The 22,970-nt window shown below is 43.7% G+C and overlaps 1 protein-coding gene across 3 annotated transcripts; it reads right to left on the reverse strand.

The window, feature by feature from the left end:
• Positions 1-1,199: 1,199 nt before the first annotated feature.
• ZNF436 (zinc finger protein 436) lies at positions 1,200-19,914 on the reverse strand. 3 transcript variants are annotated; one of them, XR_010321319.1, is made up of 4 exons: positions 18,088-18,435; positions 17,188-17,314; positions 8,584-14,699; positions 1,215-7,348 (listed from the first exon to the last, which is right to left on the reverse strand). XR_010321319.1 is itself a non-coding variant. In XM_023554345.2 (3 exons), exons 2-3 carry the CDS (start codon positions 17,291-17,293, stop codon positions 13,447-13,449), a joined length of 1,359 nt encoding a protein of 452 aa, XP_023410113.1. In that variant the 5' UTR covers positions 17,294-17,314; positions 19,475-19,914; the 3' UTR covers positions 1,200-13,446. The 3 variants fall into 3 exon arrangements, 2 of the variants coding, with proteins under 2 accessions (XP_023410113.1, XP_003415424.1); XM_023554345.2 differs by lacking the exon at positions 18,088-18,435 and adding an exon at positions 19,475-19,914 and having other exon boundaries at positions 1,200-14,699; XM_003415376.4 differs by having other exon boundaries at positions 1,203-14,699.
• Between the last annotated feature and the right edge of the window lie 3,056 nt (positions 19,915-22,970).

Raw genomic sequence — 22,970 nt, forward strand, 5'->3', positions numbered from 1 at the left:
CTGTAACACTGGAGATGGTGAAAGGCAGCAGAACCAGAACTGCAGGAGACAGCACTGTGGGCTTCCAGGCTTACGGAGTGAGAGCTGAGCACCTTTGGGCAGAGGTTTGCTGGCTGAGTGGGGTGCCTCAGGGCACTTAATGGCAGAACTAAAACAGCTTTGTAACACTTGCCTGAGCAGGGCAGAGGCCAGATCTAGGGGCTGAGGGACAGTGAGAGACCTGCCTGCAACATGGCTGAGAAGAGGCTGTCCTGATGGAAGAACTGTATCCTGAGTGTTCCTGAACCCTAATTGTAACCTGTTACTTCCCAAATAAACCTCGTAACTGTGAGTATGGTCTGTGAGGTCTGTGTGGCCATTGCAAGGAATTATCAAACGCAGCAGAGACGTAGAGTGTTGTGGGAGGAATGTTGGCATCAGAATTTGTAAAGAAGGCGGAGAGAGGAGGAATGTCTGACCTCTGCCTCATGGGAATCAGCCTTGGGCTGTTGATCTTGATTCTCCTTCCCCCTTGTGAAGTTAGAGGAAATCAGACGCTATCCCTACACCATTTTTACACCCACAGATATTTAGGTGCCAAATCCCCTACCCAGCTTTACTTTAAAACTTCAGTTCTACCTCAACATTTCTCTCCTCTTGTCAAACGGAGCTACTTACTTTCTTCATCAAACTTTAGTAATTTTTATTATTTTAAAGTACTTTCCGAAATGGTGGCGCTCCAGTCAAGCCCTGTGCTAACAACTGACTAGAGCTGAAGGTTTTGTCTTTCATTTCTACCTCCTAGGATTATGTTTCTTTTAAAAAATAAAGTGCCAAACTCACATCTAACTACAAATTCCATTCTCTTAACCCCTATGACACACAGTCAGAAGAGTTGAATCAAAAAAAAAAAAACAAAACACCAAACCTGTTGCCATCAATTCTGACTCATAGCAACCCTAAAGGACAGGATAGAACTACCCCATAGGGTTTCCAAGGCTGCAATCTTTACGAGAACAGACTGCCACATCTTTCTCCCACAGATCCGCTGGTGGGTTTGAACTGCCGACCTTTCAGTTGGCAGCCAAGCGTTAACCACTGTGCTACCAGGGTTCCTTCAAATCAAAATCAGTAAGGTTAAATGTCTGTCTTTATAAGCCTTCACATTCCCACACCTGGTGCTGGTAGTCTCTGATTTTGAAACTTTTTGCCCTTAATTTACTTTTTCACGAGCCTCCTGTTCTCCTTTGGTTCTGTTGAGAGAATAAGGAAAAAGTGAAAAAATAGAGCAAATAATAAATACAGCAAAGTGAGCTCTCCTTTCCAACCGTTCATTCCCCTAATCAACTCAAGAAAACAAGAATCAACTTTTTAAGGCCAGTTTGTTGTTGTCATTGCGTGCCATCAAGTCGGTTCCGACTCATAGTGACACTACGTACCACAGAATGAAACACTGCCCAGTCCTGTGCCATCCTTATATTCGTTATGCTTGAGCCCATTGTTGCAGCCACTCTGTCAATCCATCTCATTGAAGGTCTTCTTCTTTTCTGCTGACCCTATACCAAGCATGATGTCCTCCAGGGACTGATTCCTCCTGACAACATGTCTAAAGTATGTAAGACATAGTCTCAACATCCTTGCTTCTAAGGAGCACTCTGGTTGTATTTCTTCCAAGACAGATTTGTTTGTTCTTTTGGCAGTCCATGGTATATTCAGTATACTTCACCAACACCACAATTCAAAGGCATCAGTTCTTCTTCGGTCTTCCTTATTCACTGTCCAGCTTTTACATGCATATGATTCAATTTAAAGTACCGTGGCTTCGGTCAGGCGCACTTTAGTGTTCAAGGTGAAATCTTTGCTTTTCAACACTTTAAAACCAGTTTAAGGCCAGTTTGAATTGCTAAATCCAAATTAAGAGTGAATGAATATTCGGTATTGTGGAAGAATTTAACACACAGCTCTTCTACTTGGCAACAGCAGAATTCCCTGTTAATACCAGTATTTTGATGCATCCACTCCAACACTGAACTCTGCAGCTGTTTTGTTTTTTTTTCTTAATTTTTATTGTGCTTTAAGTGAAAGTTTACAAATCAAGTCAGTCTCTCATACAAAAATTTATATACACCTTGCTGCAACACTCCTAGCTGCTCTACCCCTAATAAGACAGCACACTCCTTCTCTCCACTACTTTTCTGTCCATTCAGCCAGGTTCTGACCCCCTCTGCCCTCTCATCTCCACTCCAGACAGGAACTGCCCACATAGTCTCTTGTGTCTACTTGATCCAAGAAGCTCACTCCTCACCAGTATCATTTTCTATCCCATAGTCCAGTCCAATCCCTGTCTGAAGAGTTGGCTTTGGGAATGGTTCCTGTCTTGGGCTAGCAGAAGGTCTGGGGACCATGACCTCTGGGGTCTTTCTGGTCTCAGTCAGACCATTAAGTCTGGTCTTTTTACAAGAATTTGAGGTCTGCATCCCACTGCTCTCCTGCTCCCTGAGGGGTTCTCTGTTGTGTTCCCTGTCAGGGCAGTAATCAGTTGTAGCTGGGCACCATCTAGTCTTTCTGGTCTCAAGGTGATGTGGTCTCTGGTTTATGTGGTCCTTTCTGTCTCTTGGGGTCATAATTACCTTGTGTCTTTGGTGTTCTTCATTCTCCTTTGCTCCAGGTAGGTTGAGACCAATTGATGCATCTTAGATGGCCGCTTGATAGCGTTTAAGACCCCAGACGCCACCCTCCAAAGTGGGATGCAGAATGTTTTCTTAATAGATTTTATTATGTCAATTGATCTAGATGTCCTCTGAAACCATGGTCCCCAAACCCCCACCCCTGCTACACTGGCCTTCAAAGTGTTCAGTTTATTCAGGCAGCTTCTTTGCTTTTGGTTTAGTCCAGTTGTCTGCAGCTGTTTTAAAGAGATAGGCACAGGGTATCAGCAGTGGTTGCCACCTAAACCCCAGAAGTCAGCTTCTAGGAGACTTCTGTAGGTAACATTTGGTCCATTGATTTTTCTCATTATTTTAAGGCTTTCCTATATCCAGGCAGAAAATCTACCCAGAAATCTTTTATGGAAATGTTACTGTAAGCTTTTAACTAAAATACAGTAGAATCTAAGTATTATTACCCATATTCAAATATACAAGTTAAATACACATTCCACAAATAAACATCTCAACAGAGATTATACATCCTCCTCCCAACATCAGTGTGGTGCCATATGGCAATGATAGCATTTTCAGTATAACTTATGTGGGTTTTGTTTTGAAAATTGATGAATTGGCTATAAATGGGCCATATGTATATAACTGGAGCCCTGGTAGCACAATGGTTGAGAACTATGGCTGCTAACCAAGAGGTCAGCAGTTTGAATACAACAGACATTCTTTGGAAACCCTATGGGGCAGTCGCTCTGAGTCAGAATCGACTTGACGGCAACAGGTTTGGTTTTTTTGTTTTGTTTTATATGTATATAGCTAAGTTCTCATTACTCTTTAAGTAAAAATATCCATATTAGGCTCTCTAGTTATTATTAACAACAATACTGATCAAAACTTCTACTTACATAGAGCTTTTCCATTTACAGAAGTTTCAAATACAGTACCTTAGTAGACATCTTTATTGGATTTGGACATCTTGCAATATGCCACATCCTTGGCCTTATGACTCTCCTCCCCTGGTTCACCTCTGGGCTCTGTAATACTTCCTTCTAGGTCCTCTCCTCTGCCCATCTGTTAACTGTTGGTGTTCCAGGATTCCATTCTTGGTACTGTTCCCAACATTCCATCAGGATCATCTCATTCACTTGCATGGTTTTCACAACTACCATCTCTGTACTAGTGATTACACCTTATCTACAACCCACCTTTGGTCCTGAGCTTTAGCCTCATATTTCCAACAGCCTGCTGAGTAGATGAAAGTATGTTTGCATGTAACAGGTTCCTCAAAATCAACAACTAGTCTCTGGAGATGATTTTTATCTCCCACCACTTGCCCTCTTCCTCACTGTGTTCCAGCTCCTGGTGGTCGTTCCTCTAGCATGCCAATTGCTGCCCCAGCACCTTTACATTTGCTGTTCAGGCTGCCTAGAATGATTTCCCACAGATACCCTTATGACTTAGCCCCTCACTTCATTCAGGCCTCTGCTGGAATGTCAGCTCTTTAGAGGGGCTTCCCCTGACCATCCACACTAAAATAGCAGTCCCCCTTACTCCTCTTACATTGCTTTATTTTCCTTTATTGCACTTGTAGCCACCTGGCATTATATGTGTCTTTATGTTCACCTCTCTCACCAGAATATAAATTCGAGAGCGGAGTCCTTGTTTTGTTCACCCTTGTGCCAGGCACATAAGCTGGTGCTCAACAAGTTTTTGTCCAATGACTTAATTAACTTGTAATCTTTATCTCCACCCCAGTGTCCTCCTTTTTGGGTGCTCTGTTTCCATTCATATCATACTCATCCATTCACCAAATCACTCGCCCTAGAAATCTGGATTTCATGTATTCTGACTCCTTATCATAAACCATTCACGGAAATGTTTGATAGCATACCTGGCATCAGGACTGGAGCAACTGTATAAAATGGAGGTCCCTGTCCTGAGGCCCGCTGCCTTCATTTCCCATTCTGGCTCTGTGTCATTCCAGGAGGACCCGCACACCCGTATCGTTGCCCAATCTGCAGGTCTAACTTTTGTCCACACGCCCCTCCCCAATCTAATGCCTAGGGATACCACAGGCAGCTTGATCTTCCCTCAAGAGAATGAACCTGGGAAAGAGGCCTGGAAGTGGGCTGTTTGAGCAAATAATGTTAGGATCCTGGAGTGTATGATATAGGCGTGCGGGCTCTGGGTGGACACATTCCCTGGGCCCTACAGGGAAAGGCATGGCTTGAGGAGGGCCAGATCAAGGCCCTCTAAAGATTAGAGCCCATAGAGACGGTCTTGCCCTAGTTAATGGCAGTACTACCTCGGGTAAAACGCAAACTCCAATAAAGAGTAGATATAACCAAACAAGAGTGAAGTCCAGAGCATGCTTCTTCCTTGTCTAAAAACCGAAGATTTAAGTTTTATACTTCAAGAGCTATCAATGCAGGGATTAAGAAAAAGAAACCTTAAAGATATAATGAATACTACTATTTTTTATGACACTATTATGTCTAGTGACAGAGGAGTCTGGTGATGGTGCAATGGTTAAGCACTTGACTGCTAACCAAAAGGTCGGCAGTTCAAACCTACCAGCCACTCCATGGGACAAAGATGTGGCAGTCTGCTTCTGTAAAGATTACAGCCTTGGAAATCCTATAGGGCAATTCTAGTCTGTCCTATAGGGTCGCTATTAGTTGAATCAACTCAACGGCAACGGGTTTGGTTCTGGTTTTTGGTTTATGTTTAGTGCCAATATAGACACTGAGTTTCAGAAGACAAATAAGCTGAATAAAATACTCTTCTCATTTGAACAATAGAAACGGTAATTGCCCTATTCCTTGAAGACTGTTATGAGGAGTAAATAAGTTATTATCTGTGAAGTTTTTAAAATGCCAAGAGCAGTCCATAAGTGCTAAGCGTTGTTATTGTTGTTTTAAAATTCTATAATCTGATGAAGTAACGCATATAGTTAGCTATAATGAAATATGATGATGTGCAAAGTGCTAAAAAAAATTCTAAGGGAATGGTTAATTCTGCCTCTGGAAACAGGACATCACAGAGAAATTAACGGGTAAGTGGCTTCTTAAGATTATCTGTTTAGACAAAGCAAAATAATGGCGGGAAAGGCATTACATGAAGAAGGGAAAGCATGGTTAAAGGTGTTGAAAAGTTACACCGCATGATGAGGTGAAGGGAATTTGAGTAATCTAGTGTCGGCAAACTCTGAAAGGAGGGCCACAGAGTGGGTAAGATAAGCCTGAAAGAAGTAGATAGAGCAACACTGTGAACAAGTTCAGTCTTTATCCTTTAAACAATATAGAAACTGTGAAGGGTTTTAAATGGCTTGTTATATCCTCAAATACATATTTTAGAAAATACAATTTGTATGGCATCACGTTAAAGGGATAGGGCAAGGTTAGGTTATTATTGTTAGGTGCTGTCAAGTTGGTTCCCTCTCATCGCGACCCCTATGTACACCAGACACACTGCCCGGTCCTGTGCCATTCTCACAATTGTTGCTAAGCTTGAGCTCATAGGGTACAGGAAACTAGTACAGTATTATATTCCCAAAAGGAGATGACAAAGGCCTGAATTGGAGAGAGGTAAAGTGAATAGAAAGAAGATAGATTTTCATGACATTTTCCAGACAGAATCAAGTAGCACTAACAAGGCTTGATAATTGATTAAATATAAGGGAAATGGAGCAATCGTTTCAAGCCTAGGTGACCTGAATGACTGTGTTATTCAGAGAGACAGCAGACGTGATGAAGAGCAGTTTTTAGCAGCGAAGAAATCAAATTCAGTGTCGGAATGTCAGATTTGAGGTAACCCTGGCATGTTCAGGATGATATTTTCATTAAGCAACTGAAAGTACTGTCAGGTTGTGATAAAACTGCTCAGGAAATCTACTAAACAGAACTAATGTTAAGGTGGGTATATTTCAAAGCCTATCTTTGAAAGCCCGGTCGTTGCAAAATAAAACTTTGTAATAAGCTGTTTTCGCTAAAACGTGGACTTCGGTACCAACCTTAGAGTAGCATTATTTCACAAGTATTGCAATTCTAAATTTGTGAGTTGCAAACCAAAACAAGTTGACATGAAATGGAAAAACAGCTAATTCAAGAAATACTAGAAAATTATGCAAAGTGCCATTTAAATGAGAAACTGCTAGTAAAATAAATGTAAAATATACTAAGCAGTAAAATTTAGAGTAATTATCAAGACTGCCTTAAATATACACCTAACTGAATAATGTAATAATTCTAAACAGAGAATATATTTTACCAAAAAATATTATTAAAATACTGACACCTGCAAGGCGGAAAAGGGAGAAGTCAGAATGTTTGCGGCTGCTCCTCCCTCTGAGAGGTAGGTGGGTGTGGGCAGAGAAGGGAGGCCACCACAAGGATCATATGGTTATGTTGCCTAAGGCTTGGACAATCAGCCATCAAGGCAAAAGAGCAATCACAAGTGTTCTTGACATTTTTATCCTGAAATACTTGCTCCTGCAAAGTCAAGGAGTGAACCATCGCTCCCATGGTTTTTCCATTCCTAGCGTCATAAATCCTTTCCTCGGAAGTGAACGTTGACAAAGTTGTAAAATTCTCATAGTTCCCAATGATGGTCAGGTGAAAAAAGAAAGATCCCTTTAGGAAGAAGGCTGGCATATTTGAAATCTTTGTTTCCTTGGGCAATCCATGACTAGCCCAAAAACTGGATCTCCAGAACTGGAAAAAAAAAAAGTCTTCATTTTCAAAAAGACTCAAAGAAATAGACTAATACAGATTTCCAAATATTTTCTGTTTGTTAATATTTAAGTACTTCAGACTTATAATTAATCAATTATTTTAATATGCCCTGAAATTTGCTATAGTGCTAATAGCAATAAATCAAGATAATCAAATGAATGAAATGTTTCCAACCTAAGTGAGGAACATCTGAAAAATAAGCTAAAGACACAGTTGTTTCTTTACCAACTTTAACTTTGTGCCACGCTGTATCTGGAACATAAATATTATACGGTTCATGAGTATTAGGGGTCTCATTTAGACATTTGGTGTGTTTACTATGAGAGAGCTCTTGCTGCATAAATCAATTTACATGTTGTTAGGTGCCGTCGAGTCGGTTCCAACTTATAGCGACCCTATGCACAACAGAACGAAACACTGCCCGGTCCTGAGCCGTCGTTACAATCGTTGTTATGCTTGAGCTCATTGTTGGAGCCACTGTGTCAATCCACCTCAATTTATATATATGTAAAACCAAAAACCCATTGCCGTCAAGTCAATTCTATATAAAAACTTGGGTAAAAATTCTATCAGAAATCTGGACTCCATTAAAATTTAAAATTTTGATTCTTTGAGAGACACTCTTAAAGGAATAAAGACAACCCAAACTGGGAAAAATACTTGTAAATCCTGTATCTCATAAAGGTCTTGTATCCAAAACATAAAAAGAACTCTCAAAACTCAATAACAGAACGCAAAAGATCTAAAAATTTCATTAGATTCTCAAAGGAACCCAGGCCCTCCCCAAAACATTAAGGACTATGTTCTAGGCTTGGAGAATTCAGATGAACCAAATGCCAAACCTACAGCCAAGCTGCCTGTACTGTAGCCTGTCTTGCAACATGTCTCCAAAGTTGCCATGGAAAGAGGCTGTTCCTAGATAACCCTCCAAAGATGACAAGGACTCACTATTAAGTCCAGGAGCAGCCAGGGGCAGGTCTTTATCCCGGCTTTACCTGGGAAGGGTCTTAGATGTGTTAAGATTGCCATGTGGGAACCTTTTTCCTTGTGCATATGGCTTACCCAGATGTGCTAATAAGACGGTTCCTACAATTCTTTTATGAGAGGCTTCTGTGGTGATGAATTAGAAATAAAATCAACAGCCCTGCAGAAGGGAAGGAAGATCATAGATATCTTCCTCTCGTTTACTCAAGAAATATTTGCTGCCTACCTACTTTAGTTAAGACATTCATCAGGGGCTGCAGATGAAAACGGTGAGCAAGACACAGCGACTTCTTCAAGGATGTTAAAGTCTTACGGAGGAGACTGAAAAGTCAATAGGCAAACAAAACAGGGGTAAGTACTTCATTTGGGATAAATTCAGGGAACACAGAAAATGAACACCTGATCTAGTCTTGTGGTCAGGTAAGGTTTCCAAAAAAAAAAGTTAGACTTGAGACCTGAGGATGAGTAGGAGTTGGCCAGAAAAAGAGTGGAAAGAATACTTCAGGCAGAGGAAAAGAGCATGAACCCAGAGAGATGACGGAACATTCTCGAAACTGCAAGAGGTGTACCATGGATAGTATTGCAAGTGCAGGGAAAGTGGACAGAACTGAAGCTGGAGAGGGGAGGAGAAGCCAGATTACAGATGACCTCCTCATACATACACTGAAGGAGTTTCGCTGTATGCTGCCGGCAATGGGAAGCTCGAGACTGTTTTACACAGAAGAGTGGCATAAAGGGATGTGCCCTTCAGAAAGATCGCTCAAGCTGTAGTGAGAGAGAACAAACTGAAGGAGACTCATTACAAGGTTACTGCAGTAAGCAAGATGTGGCCTGGTGATGGTCTGAATAATTGCAGCAAGTATTTTGAGCCTAATTGTTCATTCAATCTTTGCAACTCTGTGAGATTGATATAATTGCGCTCCATTTTACAGATGAGGAATCCAGAAACAGAAAAGCTAAGTCAAGGTCACATGGAAAGTGGCGGCAGTGGAGAAAGAGGTAGGCATATTTGAGAAACATTTGGGAAGTGGTATGGACATGAATGGATGACTAATTATCCAACTAATACTCATCATTCATTTGGGGAAGGTTGCTGAAGGAACAGGAGTTGTCAAGGATGACAAGCAATTTTCTAGCTTGAATAACTGGGCAGTGACTGATTTAGGAAACACAGGAGAAAGAGGTGGGGTGGTGGAAGTGGTTAAGTTCAGTTTGGACTTTGAATTATTTGGGTAATTTCCAAGCGGAGATGTCCAGAAGGCAGCTACAGAATCTGGTCTGAAACTCAAAGTGAGATTTGGTGTCATCAGCCCGAATCTCTCCCAGAAGGAAAAGAAAATATGCCTTTGGAGAAGCTGAAAATGATACAAATATGGAAAATGAAGCATTTGGGAAAACAGATAATACGATGTGATTTACCATGAAACCATTTTAGGTCATTACGGGGTGATTTTTTTCTATTAATTTTTCTCAATTCTTTTTCACTGGTACCTTAACCGTTGCTGTTGTTTGAAACCTTTGAAGTCTTCTATAGAATAAGCATGGCCAAGTCGGCCACTTCGTTGCAGAGGTGGGTATCTAATGAATGCTACCAAAGAGGAAGTCAAGTCCATTTCTCCCAGGGCATAAGAACTTCTCTGCCAGCAACACGAACTTTTGGACCACCAGGGGGCCATTTAGCAAATCATCATTTCAGTGGTGTCCTAACGGCCTGGAAGCACAGCTCTAACCTACCTCTAAGCTCCTAGGGAACAGTTTACACAGGAGGAAATTGGCTTCAATAATAATGGTAAAATACTCACATATCAAATAGCTTCAGAGGGAGGCTTTGAAGCTACATTTCTTCGGATGGACTGAGATTTCCTTTAACTTTCATTTCCAGAAATCAACTACAATATTTTAATTAAAATTTTTCTTCCATATTTGTATTCTGCCTACCCCCTCCCAATTTAATGCATTTCCATTCCTCACGTCTGCCTAAGATGGCCCCCCATTAGAAAAAGAAAGTTTTGAAAGAAAAAATTAACTTGTAAGTACTTTGAAAATCGTGGCCACACCCTGTTAATATATAATTACCGCCTTAGGCAGACTGTGCAGCTATGTCATGAGTAGAAAGCCTTTGACTGTTTCTAAGTATCTCTGTTCTGAGGAATCCCAATTCTAGTTCAGTAAAAACTGTTTTAATATTTTTAAGGCATACCCCAAAGTATCTCCTTAAAACAACAAGGACTCCTCTTATTTTTCCATTTGGATGTTGTTTTTTTTCTTTTCCAGAGCTGATGAGTCACCAATACCAAATATTTCCAGGTGGATCTTGCCACCAGCATAGCCTTTATAGTAAACTGTCCAGGTTTTTGCACCTTCCCAAGGTATGACAATATCCAGAGGCTCACCAATATGTGAAGACACTATCCTCCCAAATCCCCACAGGAACATCTGTACAAATGCATCAACATTAAGAGTTGTATCCAATTTTAACAAATCTGATGAAGAGCTGTTACAGCAATCAGTGTTGGATTACTAAAATGAGTATCAAAGTTTTTTCATTTTAAAAATTATACTTTTAATTCTAGGATATTGTTAGAATAATACAGATGTTGATAAACACTAGGATAACTAACCAATGCCATAAGGAAAGCTGTTCTACATACTTGTTCACTCACTCTCCACAACCACAGAAAACAGGCACAAAGCGTTCAGGGTATGTGCAGAAGCAGCCAGGGACTTGGGAGCAGAGGGCAGGCAAAAAGCATTAGCAAAGCGAGTCCAATGCATAACTTCTACACAAAGTTCATTCAACACAGCAAAGGGGCAGCAATTGGCAGAAAGAGAGGAGACAGAGTTGGTCTGGCCCTCGCCCTTTGAACGTCCCAGCTGGAGTGTGCACGTGTAAAGAGATGGCTGGGGCACTTAGTAGCCTTTTCTTGAGCCCTTCATCTCTAAGAAGCCAAAAGCAGCAGGAGGAACAAGTTAGGGATGGCGCAAGGACAGCAGGGAAGGAAAAGGAAGTGAAATCTGGCTAGGTCATGGAGATGCTGTCTTCTAAGGCCACTCCCAAGCTGATGCCAGTCGTGGCTCACAGAAGCAACAGGGAACTTTAATAGTCATGAAAATCATCAGCAACACTGATACAGAAAAAGACATATTCAAGTTCAATCACCAAGAACATGTAAGTCACTTAACAATAAAACATGAATACCCACAGTCTGTGACATTTTGTATAGAACAAAAGACACGATCCCTGCCCGGGTTTGTATTCAAAAAGAAGTGGCAACATAAAGAAACCCCCTTGGTGGAGTGGTTCTTCATTTTTGTTACTTTCACGTTTCTCTCATTTGCAAATCACGTGTGCAGTCCACAGAGCCGTGGATCACAATAACTCACTATAGTACACTACCCAAGAGAGACCACCGGCTCCTTTAACACCAAGTCCCAAAGAGCTATGGAAGAAGTATTCTTTTAAAATGTTACAACATTCACAATAAAGCATGGTAGAAATAACTTGGGGCACTCTCAAAAGAAAATATATTCCTTACTCCAGTCTCATCTCCTGCATACTAATTCCCTCCCACTCCAGCCCCCAAATGCTTGACTAAGCAACATTTGGGATATTTCTTAATTCCAACTCAGGCTGAGATAAGGAGAACTGACAATACTGGGCTTACATTACGTCAACTCTTATTTTAACCACTTACATTTGTAGGCTTGGAGGATGGAAATACAGCCCTACCTATGTTCATTAATTCCATCTGACTAGGCCAAGGAGTTCTTCATTGCCAATGAAGGTAATTCAATCTGAGAATAGAACAATCAACCTATTCGTATGATCATTAGCTTTCAGAATTACTGATACATATAAACAAGTGCTTAGTTCTGTACAAGGACAGATCTTATAGGAGAATACACACTAGAACACTAGTGTTGACTTTTTTTTTATACAGAGCGGGGGAAAAAGGACATTTGTCACATTGGAGTTATATCTGTAGTTCTGTCATATGATCAGTATCATCCAAGAACATGCTAAATCTGTGTGATTGGCAGTTTCAGCTACTGGAAAAAACCACAGGAATACACATTTCACTGTATATACACATGCCCTTATGTAAGCTAAGATAAACACTGAGATATGGCCCTTATCAAATTCTAGTGTTAGCAGTAGGAAGAACTGATCTTAACAGGTGGAGGGGAAAGAACACAGAAATGACCTGCATTCCTTGGGAAAGGACTCTGTGCTTCCTTCCTTGGTCAATTCCACTTGCTCCTTACACTCCACCATCACTCCATGGTCTTATCTTTCCTTGAAGATATTTTCCCTACAATGTTCTCTACATCGATCCCCAAAGAAAAGTTATAATGCTGATTAATGCCAATAACAAGTGGGCATCTCTTGCTAAAGTCACCACCATTGACAGGTCCTTGGTCCCCAAACCTGTGTCTCATTTTTCCTTTCAATCTGTGTCTTCAGTTAGCTCTCATAAAGATTCACGCTTTCAAAAGTTTAAATAGAAACAATGAAAAGGAGAAAAGTTATGATCATTGCCTTCATCGTGCAGAATCCTGTTCCCGGGAAGAGAGAAAGATACAAATGCATAAGCAACTCAAGGAAAAAGCTGGAGGGGAAGATACATGTGCCTAACTACTATGGTGTGTAAATAGGTGTGGCGATTCAGGCAGAATCCCTGTTGCCTTTTTCCAAAGCAGACATGGCCACCCTATTACAGTCCCACATTTCCCCTAACATAGTTCTTTGGGCCAAAGGATGGGAGCTGTAACTTTTAAAGATTTACTCCATTTCCAGGCCTGAGCATTCACCAGCATTTATCCCCTGGTCTCCAGATTTCCAGCCATTTGTATGGCTGATGTTGATGAAGTAATTCATTGAGTGAATAAAAATCACTACTTAGGGGGAGACAGTTACATTCCCAAAGCTGTGGGTCAAAATTTCAAATGGCTTGTCTTCTTTGATGTTTTAAATTGTGGCCCACAACTAGAAAATTCAGTATGGTTAAAAAAGCTCAGTCTTGTAGGAGCTTACTGACATCAAATAAAATTTTACCTTCAACTGAATTTCTCAGTCATCATAAATACAGGTCTCAGTCAGTGTGAACTCTCTTATGTTTAATAAGAGCTGAGCTACGGCTGAAACTTTTCTCGCATTCGGTACATTCATAAGGCTTCTCTCCCGTATGAACTCTCTGATGTGTGATGAGGTTGGAGCTCTGAGTGAAACCTTTTCCACACTGCACACACTCATAGGGCTTCTCTCCTGTGTGGGTTCTCTGGTGTTTAATCAGATCTGACCTTTCGCCAAAGCTTCGCCAACATTCATTGCACTCATAAGGCTTCTCTCCGGTGTGAATCTTCTGATGTGTAATGAGGTGGGAGCTCCGGCTGAAGCTTTTCCCACAAGCATTGCATTCATATGGCTTCTCCCCAGTGTGGGTTCTCTGGTGCTGAACCAAGTGTGAGATGCGGCTGAAATTCTCCCCACATTCGTTACAATGGTACGGCTTTTCTCCTGTGTGGGCTCTGCGATGGCGCACGAGGTCAGAGTTCTGGCTGAAATTCTTCCCGCACTCATCACATTTGTAGGGCCTCTCCCCTGTGTGAACTCGGTAGTGTTTGATAAGATCCGATCTCTCACTGAAGCCTCGCCCACATTCATTACACTCATAAGGCTTCTCACCCGTGTGGGTCCTCTGATGCTGAGCCAGGTGAGAGCTCCGGCTGAAGCTTTTCCCACACTCCTCACACTCATAGGGTTTCTCCCCACTGTGGGTCCTTTGGTGCTGGATTAAGTGAGAGAGCCGGCAGAAACTTTTCCCACACTCGTTGCATTTGTGGGGTTTCTCTCCAGTGTGTATTGTCTGATGCTGAATGAGGTGAGAGCTTCTTCCAAAGCTTTTCCCACACTCATTACAGTCATAGGGCCTCTCCCCAGTATGTGTTCGTTGATGCTGAATAAGATGTGAGCTCCGACTGAAGCCCTTTCCACACTCGTAACACTTATAGGGTCTATCTCCAGTGTGGGTTTTCTGATGTCGATTAAGATCTGAGATCTGACTAAAAGCCTTTCCGCAATGAGAGCATATATGATATCGGATGCCTGTGTGGACTTCTTTGTGGACAAGCAAATCAGTGACTTGTTGGAGAGGATAGCTCGCCCACTCTTCTGCTGTTAAATCTTCCCACTGTCTTTCCGACCTATCCCCGCTTTCAAAGGCCTCCTCAATTTCAGGATTTTCCTCAGCATTCCCAACGGGCCTTTCAGATGTGGTCCCGAAGTCTACATCTTCACTAATCTCCTGCTTTGGATTCACCTCGTTCTCATTCCTGATCTCAAAATCTGTAATAAAGGGTAAATAACAGTAATACTGGTAAAAGCATAAAAATTATTTTTTCTACTGTGTACCAGGCACTGTGCTAAGTTTTCTACATGAATTACCTCAGTCATTATCACAACTATCCTAGGCATTAAGATCTCCACATTATGAATGAGAAATCCAAGACCCAGAGAAGGGAAGTGACTTGCCTAAGGTCACATAGCAGTAAACAGTAGAGCCAGGATTCAAACCTAGACCTGTTTGATGGAAGCCCATGTTTTGTACCACTACAGTTAATGCCTTTTTTTGAAAATTGTATCGATTACAGGTGTTTTGAAAGAAGAAAACAACCAGACACAGACAATAAAACAGAGACTCTAAATTAGAGTCTCTAAAAGCCAAGAGCCTACATGTTTTCATGTACGCACATGTGTATTCTAATAAAAATGTTTCATAAATCTAATATATATATTTAATATGACAAGCCTTCATCATTACCATCATATAATATTTACTAAGATCCTACTAAGTTACCATAAAGAAAAGCTAATTTTATCTTTCCATGTCACGTGTTAGTTGACAGGAAAAGTGACTGTTGAATGTCACTTGTTACTTTCCAGTGGCTTTTTAATGAAATTAGGGGTGGGAGGATTGAACAAGGCAAAAGAGATGCCTGGCTCAGAACATTCTTGGCAATGACTAAGTATGTTTCGTATACAGTCTTCAAATGAAAATCAAAACATACAACCACTGTGCACAAGGAATTTTCAACTAGGCACTGAATTTCCCAATTGTTTTTTATAATATACTCTTCAGGAAGAAGTTACTAGGTATTTTAGGGAAAAAGGATCCATGGATAAATTAGTTTGTTAAAGGTACATACAACATCCTCTTCATAGACATTCACAATGCCTGACAGCACATTAAAGATTTCAAGGAATTCTCAGGTAAAGAAAACCCGTAAACATTATTAACCCACTCCCAAACTTATTTGGGGAAGATGCTCTCATGGACTGAATTATGTCCCCCCAAAAATGTGTGTATCAATTGGGCCGGGCCATGATTCCCAGTATTGTGTGATTTTCCTATATGTTGTAAATCCTGCCTCTATGATGTTAATGAGGGAGGATGGGCGGCAGTTGTGTTAGTGAGGCAGGACTCAACCTACATGTTTGGATTGTGTCTTGAGGCAATCTCTTGAGATGGAAAAGAAAGAACAGAGAGACTGGGGACCTCATACCACCAAGAAAGCAGTGCCGGGAGCAGAGCATGTCCTTTGGACTCGGGGTCCCTGCGTGGAGAAGCTCCTAGTCCAGGGGAACACTGATGAGAAGGCCAACAGAGAGAAAAAGCCTTCCCCTGGAGGTGAAGCCCTGAATTTGGACTTTTAGACTACTTTACTGTGAGAAAATAAACTTCTCTTTGTTAAAGCCAACCACTTGTGGTACTTCTGTTATAACAGCACTAGAGGACTGAGACAGAAGTTTTTTTGGGTTTTTTTTGGCACTTCCATTATCTTAACAAGTGGTCCCTGGGTTGGACTTTAGAATCAAATTTATAATTCTTTAAGATTTTATTTCTTGTTTTTATTGGACCGGGTGGAATATTAGGGTGACAGACTGTGATAGATCATGTATGTTTGATTTTCTCAAGGAGACATCCAGGAAACATGGGACATCAGAGAGAGCCTGAATTAAAAAGCAAACCCCTCAGTTAGCTTTTGTTCTGGAAAGGGCTATGGGCATAACGATTTCAAAAAAAAAGTGAGTCCTAATAAGTGGCAGATGACTTAGGGAACTATACCCTGTTGCTAACTTCTGTTTAAGTATTAACAGGAGACAAAATGAGTCAAAAGACTGTTTAGCTTAAGAATATACTGCTCTTTCTAGTTACATCAAGATCAAAGGATAGCTAACAGAGAAGACAGGTTTGCAGACCATCAAAAAATTAGCTTCCCTCTCTAATAGAATTTGTGATCTCATTTAGTTCAAGATTCTCCTGGAATAACATCCAACACACTTGAAATCTATAATCAACTCTGAAACATCTCTAGACAAGAAACTATTCCAGATAATAAATGACCTGAGGCAAAACTAGAAAGCTGAAGACAAAACAAACACAAAAAGGTGGCTTTTGCCCTCCCAAGAATGTGGGTTAGAACCCCCTCATCTCCTAGTGCCTCAGAGTAAAAGCACCATTTACAGGGCATTTATATCCTGGCAGGCACCACTATGTCAGACCTGTTTGGTCAGTGATCTGTACAAACAGACTGGAGAATGGCAAATGACTCAGGGCACAAGAAATCTGAACAGTTTTAAAATGTGCAGAAACATTCTTTTTAAACAATATGATCTGGTGAATGTTCCTACACTCAAAGATTTGCCTAAGGACTCAACCCAAGCCAAAATCCAATTAAGTGTTTTAAAAACCAAACAACTAGGTTGTGTTGAAAGAGCTAAATCATTTTGACACTCTGGAAATTCTGGGGGTGAATAAAGGTAGAATCCTTACCTAATGAGACAACATTTCCATAGTTCTCCTGCATAACATCCCTGTAAAGGTCCCTTTGTGTAGGGTCCAGAGGTCTCCATTCTTCCCGGGTGAGGTACATGGCCATATCTTCAAATGTCACAGGTGCCTGAAATTACACAAATGCTTCCTTACTACTTGGTAGCTAGGTAGTTAGTCCTAGTTCTTCTTACTGAAATTGGAGACATGGCTAGAAATGTTGAGAAGGCAAGCAAAAAGGTATTAATTCTGACCGACAGAGTCCAAAGAAGAAATAAGCAATAAAGAGGTACAGTAAAATGGGAAGCAGTTATGAGTTGATTGCTCTGGTCCCATGGCCTGACATCCCTACCCTACCCCTTATTCTCTAGCCGTACCTTTCTCAAAACACATCTAGCACTTACATCGCTCCATAACTTCACTCACGATCTTCCTCTTTTCCTGTAATATCTTTCTCAGTCTAGTGAATCTCTTTCTTAATGACCCTGCGCCAATGCCAACTGTTGTTAATGCCCGCTTCCCCTTCCACTCCGCTTCGCTCCACCCTCGGACCCCTTAGACAACATTACTCACTCTCACATCTTGGTTCCTACACCATAACACTTTGTCCTACTGCAAGTGGAGCACTTACGACGTTGTATCACGGTTAACCGAATGCATGTGTCTCTCCCTACAGACTATGAGCAGGTGGAGAGAACCCGTCTCATCCATCTTTCCTTTCCTCAGTATTTAAAAGCACACAGCAAGTACTCAATAAATGCCTATTTGTAGCTAAACTAGTCTGGTGCTAGGCCCCTGGAGGCAGAAAACCAGGAAATTTCCCATAGGGGTTTGCAGAGCCCAGAAACGCCGGGACGAGGTGGGTAAGCAGAGGCAGGGTCCGCGAAGCCACCCCCGGCTTACCTGGGACCCAGCCATGAGCAGGGTGGCTGCCATCTCGGGCGCAAGGGTTCGCCTCCCTCCCGGGAGAGAGAGCAGGAAAAGCAGCGAGCAGACAGCGCTGAAGGAGGGGAAAAGCAGGGCGTGAGGCACGGAAAACAGGCCCTGCCCACTCCCCAGGGCTGGAGTTCTGGCCGCAAGACGAGCGGGGAGGGCCCTGCACCGGGGCTGGGTCAACTCTCCTTCCTGACCCTTGAGCGAAACCCGCCCTCTGCGTCTCCGCCACCGCGGGGCGGAGGCACTGTCGGAATTTAGGAGGACAGCCCCCTAGCTCGGTCCCTCCCGGGCCAGGGGTCACGCCGCTTCTGTCTCAGGGAGGAGGCTCTTAGCCCAACCCACAGAACGCCTCAGCTCTTCCATCCCGAGGCCGGGCCCTTTCCGGCAGCTGGACCAGCCAATCAAAGAGCGATGCTCACATAACGTTCTGCCAATTAGCTACCGGCCACTAGGCCCGCCTCCTGGGGCGTGGCCGAGCACGAGTATCACGCCTGCGCCTGCTCCCGTGGCCTGCCGGGACTTGGAGTTCCATTCGGGCGTACAAAGGACAGTCAGAGGCCAAAAGCCGGGGAGGGAAAAGAACAAAAGGGTGAAGAAAGCAGTGTGTCCTCCTAGCCAGGGCGGAGTATCTTTCGCTTTCTTCTCTTGGAGACCCCCAGTTCGATTCAGCCGAGGAAGCTGCCCTCCCTCTCCTCACGTCCCTAGAAGCTTCTTTTGAGTCGGACCTTAACCGCGACATCCGACCCCATTTAGGCGCCGGCCGGAGTTGAGCTCTGCTGGGATTGACCTTGATTTGACAACCCAGGCGTGACAGGGAAGCAGCAGCCGCCCACTCCCCGGGGGCGACTCGGCAGCAGCGCTGGAACTTTGAGCCCCGCCTACGACTACATCTCCCGGCAGCGCCTGCGGCATCGGCACCCTGCTGTGCATACTACAACTCCCGACTGGCCCTACCAAGGGTCCGGCTGACTCGGACAGCCGGCGTTTAGGCCTGACAGTGCCCCGGCCCCATCGCTGTTAACCCTGTCAGGACGGCTAACCGCGTCCTTCTGAGGAGGGCGCCCCTTTGAGGGACGGGCAGAGTCGTGCCCAGAGGAGGGAGAGTGAAAACCCTGAGGGGACCCAGAAGCCGGGAGTAGCGGGAGGGTAGGAGAGGTATGCAGAGAGGAGAGAGCCAGAGCCCAGGGCAGGGAAGGGCCATCCTTATCCTCCCTTGGGGTTTGTCTGCTAAAATTGTTTCTGGCGGCCCCCAGCACAGAAGGGCCTCTGAGAGCCTGAGACTGGTGGGTATTAACAGTCCTGTCCGGCTGAAGGTGGAAAGCCGAAAACCCGAGTTGGAAATGAACAGACTTACCTCCTGGGCCCCCAAAAGATCCAGTAGATCCCTGGCTGCAAGATCCAAGAAGCCTCAGATAGAACCCAGAGCTGCAGGCAGAGTTCTCTGAGATCTCAGACGTTCGGAGAGATACTAGAAATCACCGGCTGATCCCGGGGATGTCAGATCCGCTGGTAGATCGCGAATCCGTCGATTGGCAGGCAAAGCCCAGGGGTCGTAGGCTGTTCTCAAAGATTCACAGATTCCCGAGACCTCGGACTCCGAGGCAGCACAGAGAAACCACAGGCTCATAGGCAGATCCCTGAGACCACAGCAGCTGGCCAAGAAACACCACCAACAGCTAAGGTCCCTCCGAACGGAAAGACTTGCAGCCTTCCCTTTCTGTAGCAAAGATGAGGGAATTAGACAATGGAGGCTGAGCAGTAGGGCAAGCAGGCATTCTGCCGTGGGGAAGAGCTCCGAGTTCGCTGTAGCCTTGGAGAGGGAAGTGATGGAAAAAGAATATAGCAGCTTATTAGGGACTCCCACCCTCTTCAAGTTATAAATATCCCCAGAACCTTGGCTACGTGCCCGGAAGCCTGTTGTCTTCTAACTGTACAGGAGACTTCTCTGCCTGGGCTGGGAAAGGGGCTTTTCTTTTGTTTTGCAGATACATTCACCCACTGAGTGACTTAATTTTTTTTTTTTCAAACATTACTCCAGGCCATGCTTTTATTAGTGAGTGTCCTGTTCCCAGTGCCCAGTTATTTATGGTTAAATTACTCAAGTGTCTAAAAAGAACTAGGACCCTACCCAAACATGAGACAGAATCCCCCACTCCCACACCTCTTCCACATTTCTCCCCCCAAGTGATGGACTAGAAATCCTTTAGATGCCAAGAAATTGTGCTATCCTCCCCATCTAAATTTGATCTGGGCACCACAATAATGGAGCACGGGAAGGTCCCCAAGAGACAGTATCCCTGGAGGCCTCAAGGTCAGAGAGACCTGGGTTGGAATCCAGATTGTGTATCCTTTTGGAAAGTTATTTAATCTCTCCAGGCCCATTTCCTTTTCTGTGAAATGGGAATAATCACATCTACAGTGATGGTGAAGACTGAGTGAGATGACTTAAAGCACTACACAAAGAATGAGCACTGATGATAGCTGTTATGACGATTAATCCTGCCTTCCTGAGAAGGAGGCATCCAGAAAGCCCTGTGGGTATCTTCACTGGCTCAGAAAATCTGGGAAGTCAGAATGGCTCCGTAGCTGTGAGGATCCACTGGTGACCTTATCTTCACAGTGAGTTTCTGCTGGAAATCCAGAGGGAACTGGAAGTTGGACTAATTCAATGTGTAGAACCAATAAAGCAGAGGTGTTTGGGGCTGTAAGTTGAGGCCTCACACTCAAGGAAGCTTCCAGGTCAGGGGTTAATAACCTAACTCCTAGGAACAAGGGGGAGGAGGATCATTTCGAACTTTGGTTTAGTAATTGCAGGTTTCTAACTAGACCTAAGGCCGAGGTGAGGGCCTGAGCCCCTCAGCCCAGCGGGGCTCCCTTTTCATCCCTTCTCTGACAGATTGCTTTGTAAACTTTCTTAGGCCTTTTCTCCCCTTTGCTCCAGTGCTTTAAGCCATTCTTTGTTCTCTCACTGTTTAACTCCTCAAGCCTGCCTGGGGGCAGGATGACTCTCTGAGCCCGGCTTGGCTGCTCACCGCATCGAGTGAGTGCTTTTCTTTTTCTTCACCTGGGACCCTCCAGAGGGTGAAGAAGAGAGGCTGAGAGCGGACGGAAAGCACAACTGCATTTGGAGCCCCTGAGGGGAGTGGAGAAGAGGGGGAGGAAAGACAGCGGCTGAGGGGCTTCCTGTTACAGCATTCAGCTGGACTTTGGTGGTTGGGGTCACTGGAGGAGGAGGTGGCTTCCTGCTCCATTGTTCAGGACTTCAGTGTTTCTCAGAAATATCTTACTGTTTGTGGGTTTTAAATAACCAACTTGTGAAACTGTACTAATTCCTATCATTTGGCAAACAATGAGCACCTACTGTGTGCAGAGGCAGCAGCAGAGGCTATCACTGGGGAAATGGCCAAGAGAGCCATTTGTTCTCCAATTTAGGCTTTTGACATTTTGTCAGATCCACTGACCAATTTGATCTAAGACCCCCCGCCTTGTATATCCTTAAACTTGTGTCCCATTACCAGACCACTATGCCTATTAGTGATTATATTTTAATAAATCCTAAAATCATTATCTTGGAGCCCTGGTGGCGCAGTGGGTAAGAGTTCAGCTACTAACCAAAAGGTTGGCAGTTCGAATCCACCAGCTGCTCCTTGAAAACCCTATGGGCAGTTCTTCAGTGTCCTATAGGGTTGCTATGAGTCAGAAATCAACTTGATGGCAACAGAAATGGGATCATTATCTTGTGAACAGCATGATTATGTTGTAATTTTTGTGTTAGAAGCATTAATTTGTTAAACATTTTAAAATATGCCCCAGTCGTTGTAATCCTGTTTTGCCATCTCTGCATTTTCAAATATACCAGGAACCTCAGGAAAGTGAAGTGACCGTACTTCTCTTGACCTCTCAGAGGCCCTGCAAGGAGTGGGAAGGAAGGCTTATCACCGTACAAGGAGAGCCGGGGGCAGGGAAGACACACAGACTTGCAAGCAGCCACTGCGGTCCAAGGCCTATAGTATAGGGATGAGCTAGTCTGCACTGAGGAGGGGGCTGGCTCATAGCTGGGGGCTGAGCGAGAGGCTTCACAGAGGAGGTGACATCTGAGCTGGCTAAGACTGTGTAGGAGTTTGCAAGGCAGAGAAAGTGGGAAGGAGAGCATTCCAGACTTTGAGAACAGCATGTGCAAAGGCACGGAGGCGTGAAAGGACAGAGAGTGTTCCAGAAGGGCCAGGATTGAGTATGGCTTGAGGGAAGAATGTGGGGGTGGAGCAGCACAGGGAGGAAGCAGAGCAGGGACGGTTTCTTATGTCCCCTTGCCTGCTTGCCTGCACATCTCTGCTTTTGGCTACGGATCGGCAAAGCTGGTGATGAGATGCAGATGGGGGGAGGCCTGAGTTCTGGCCTGGGGTGAGAAGGGCAGATTGACTCGGTGGGAGGAGAAGGGAGTGGAGAGGGTTGAGAGGCTCTCTCTGATCTCATGCATTTCAGTTGATTTTCTCCAAAGAGAATTAACACTTCCAAAAAAACTGTAAACAAAATTGCATTAAAAATGTACAACAGACTTATATAACATTGTTTAGCTTACTCTAAGGACATCAAATAGGCCTGTATTCACTGAACATGTTTACTGTGCCCCTATGCTGTACCAGACTCTGAGCTGGGAGATATAGAACACGGCCTCTCACAGTGACTGCAGGGCTGCTGTAAGGATTAAATGTGAGATTGGCTTCAAAACACATTGCCCTGCTGGGCACAGAGGAGGGGCTTGACACACGGTGGCCATCATCAGAGGTAAAGCACATCACAGTTACTCTGTGAGATGAAGCCTATTTCAAAGGGGCTGAGAGCATGACAGA

The sequence above is a fragment of the Loxodonta africana genome, chromosome 3 (genome assembly GCF_030014295.1).
Source record: "Loxodonta africana isolate mLoxAfr1 chromosome 3, mLoxAfr1.hap2, whole genome shotgun sequence".
Lineage (NCBI taxonomy): Eukaryota > Metazoa > Chordata > Mammalia > Proboscidea > Elephantidae > Loxodonta > Loxodonta africana.

Coding starts and splice junctions, on each gene's coding strand:
- ZNF436 (XM_003415376.4), bottom strand. CDS start 18,120: ATGGCAGCCACCCTGCTCATGGCTGGGTCCCAG. Junction 17,315..18,087: donor TGCTCATGGCTGGGTCCCAG/GTAAGCCGGGGG, acceptor GTGTAATTTCAG/GCACCTGTGACATTTGAAGA. Junction 14,700..17,187: donor TGGAAATGTTGTCTCATTAG/GTAAGGATTCTA, acceptor CCTTTATTACAG/ATTTTGAGATCAGGAATGAG.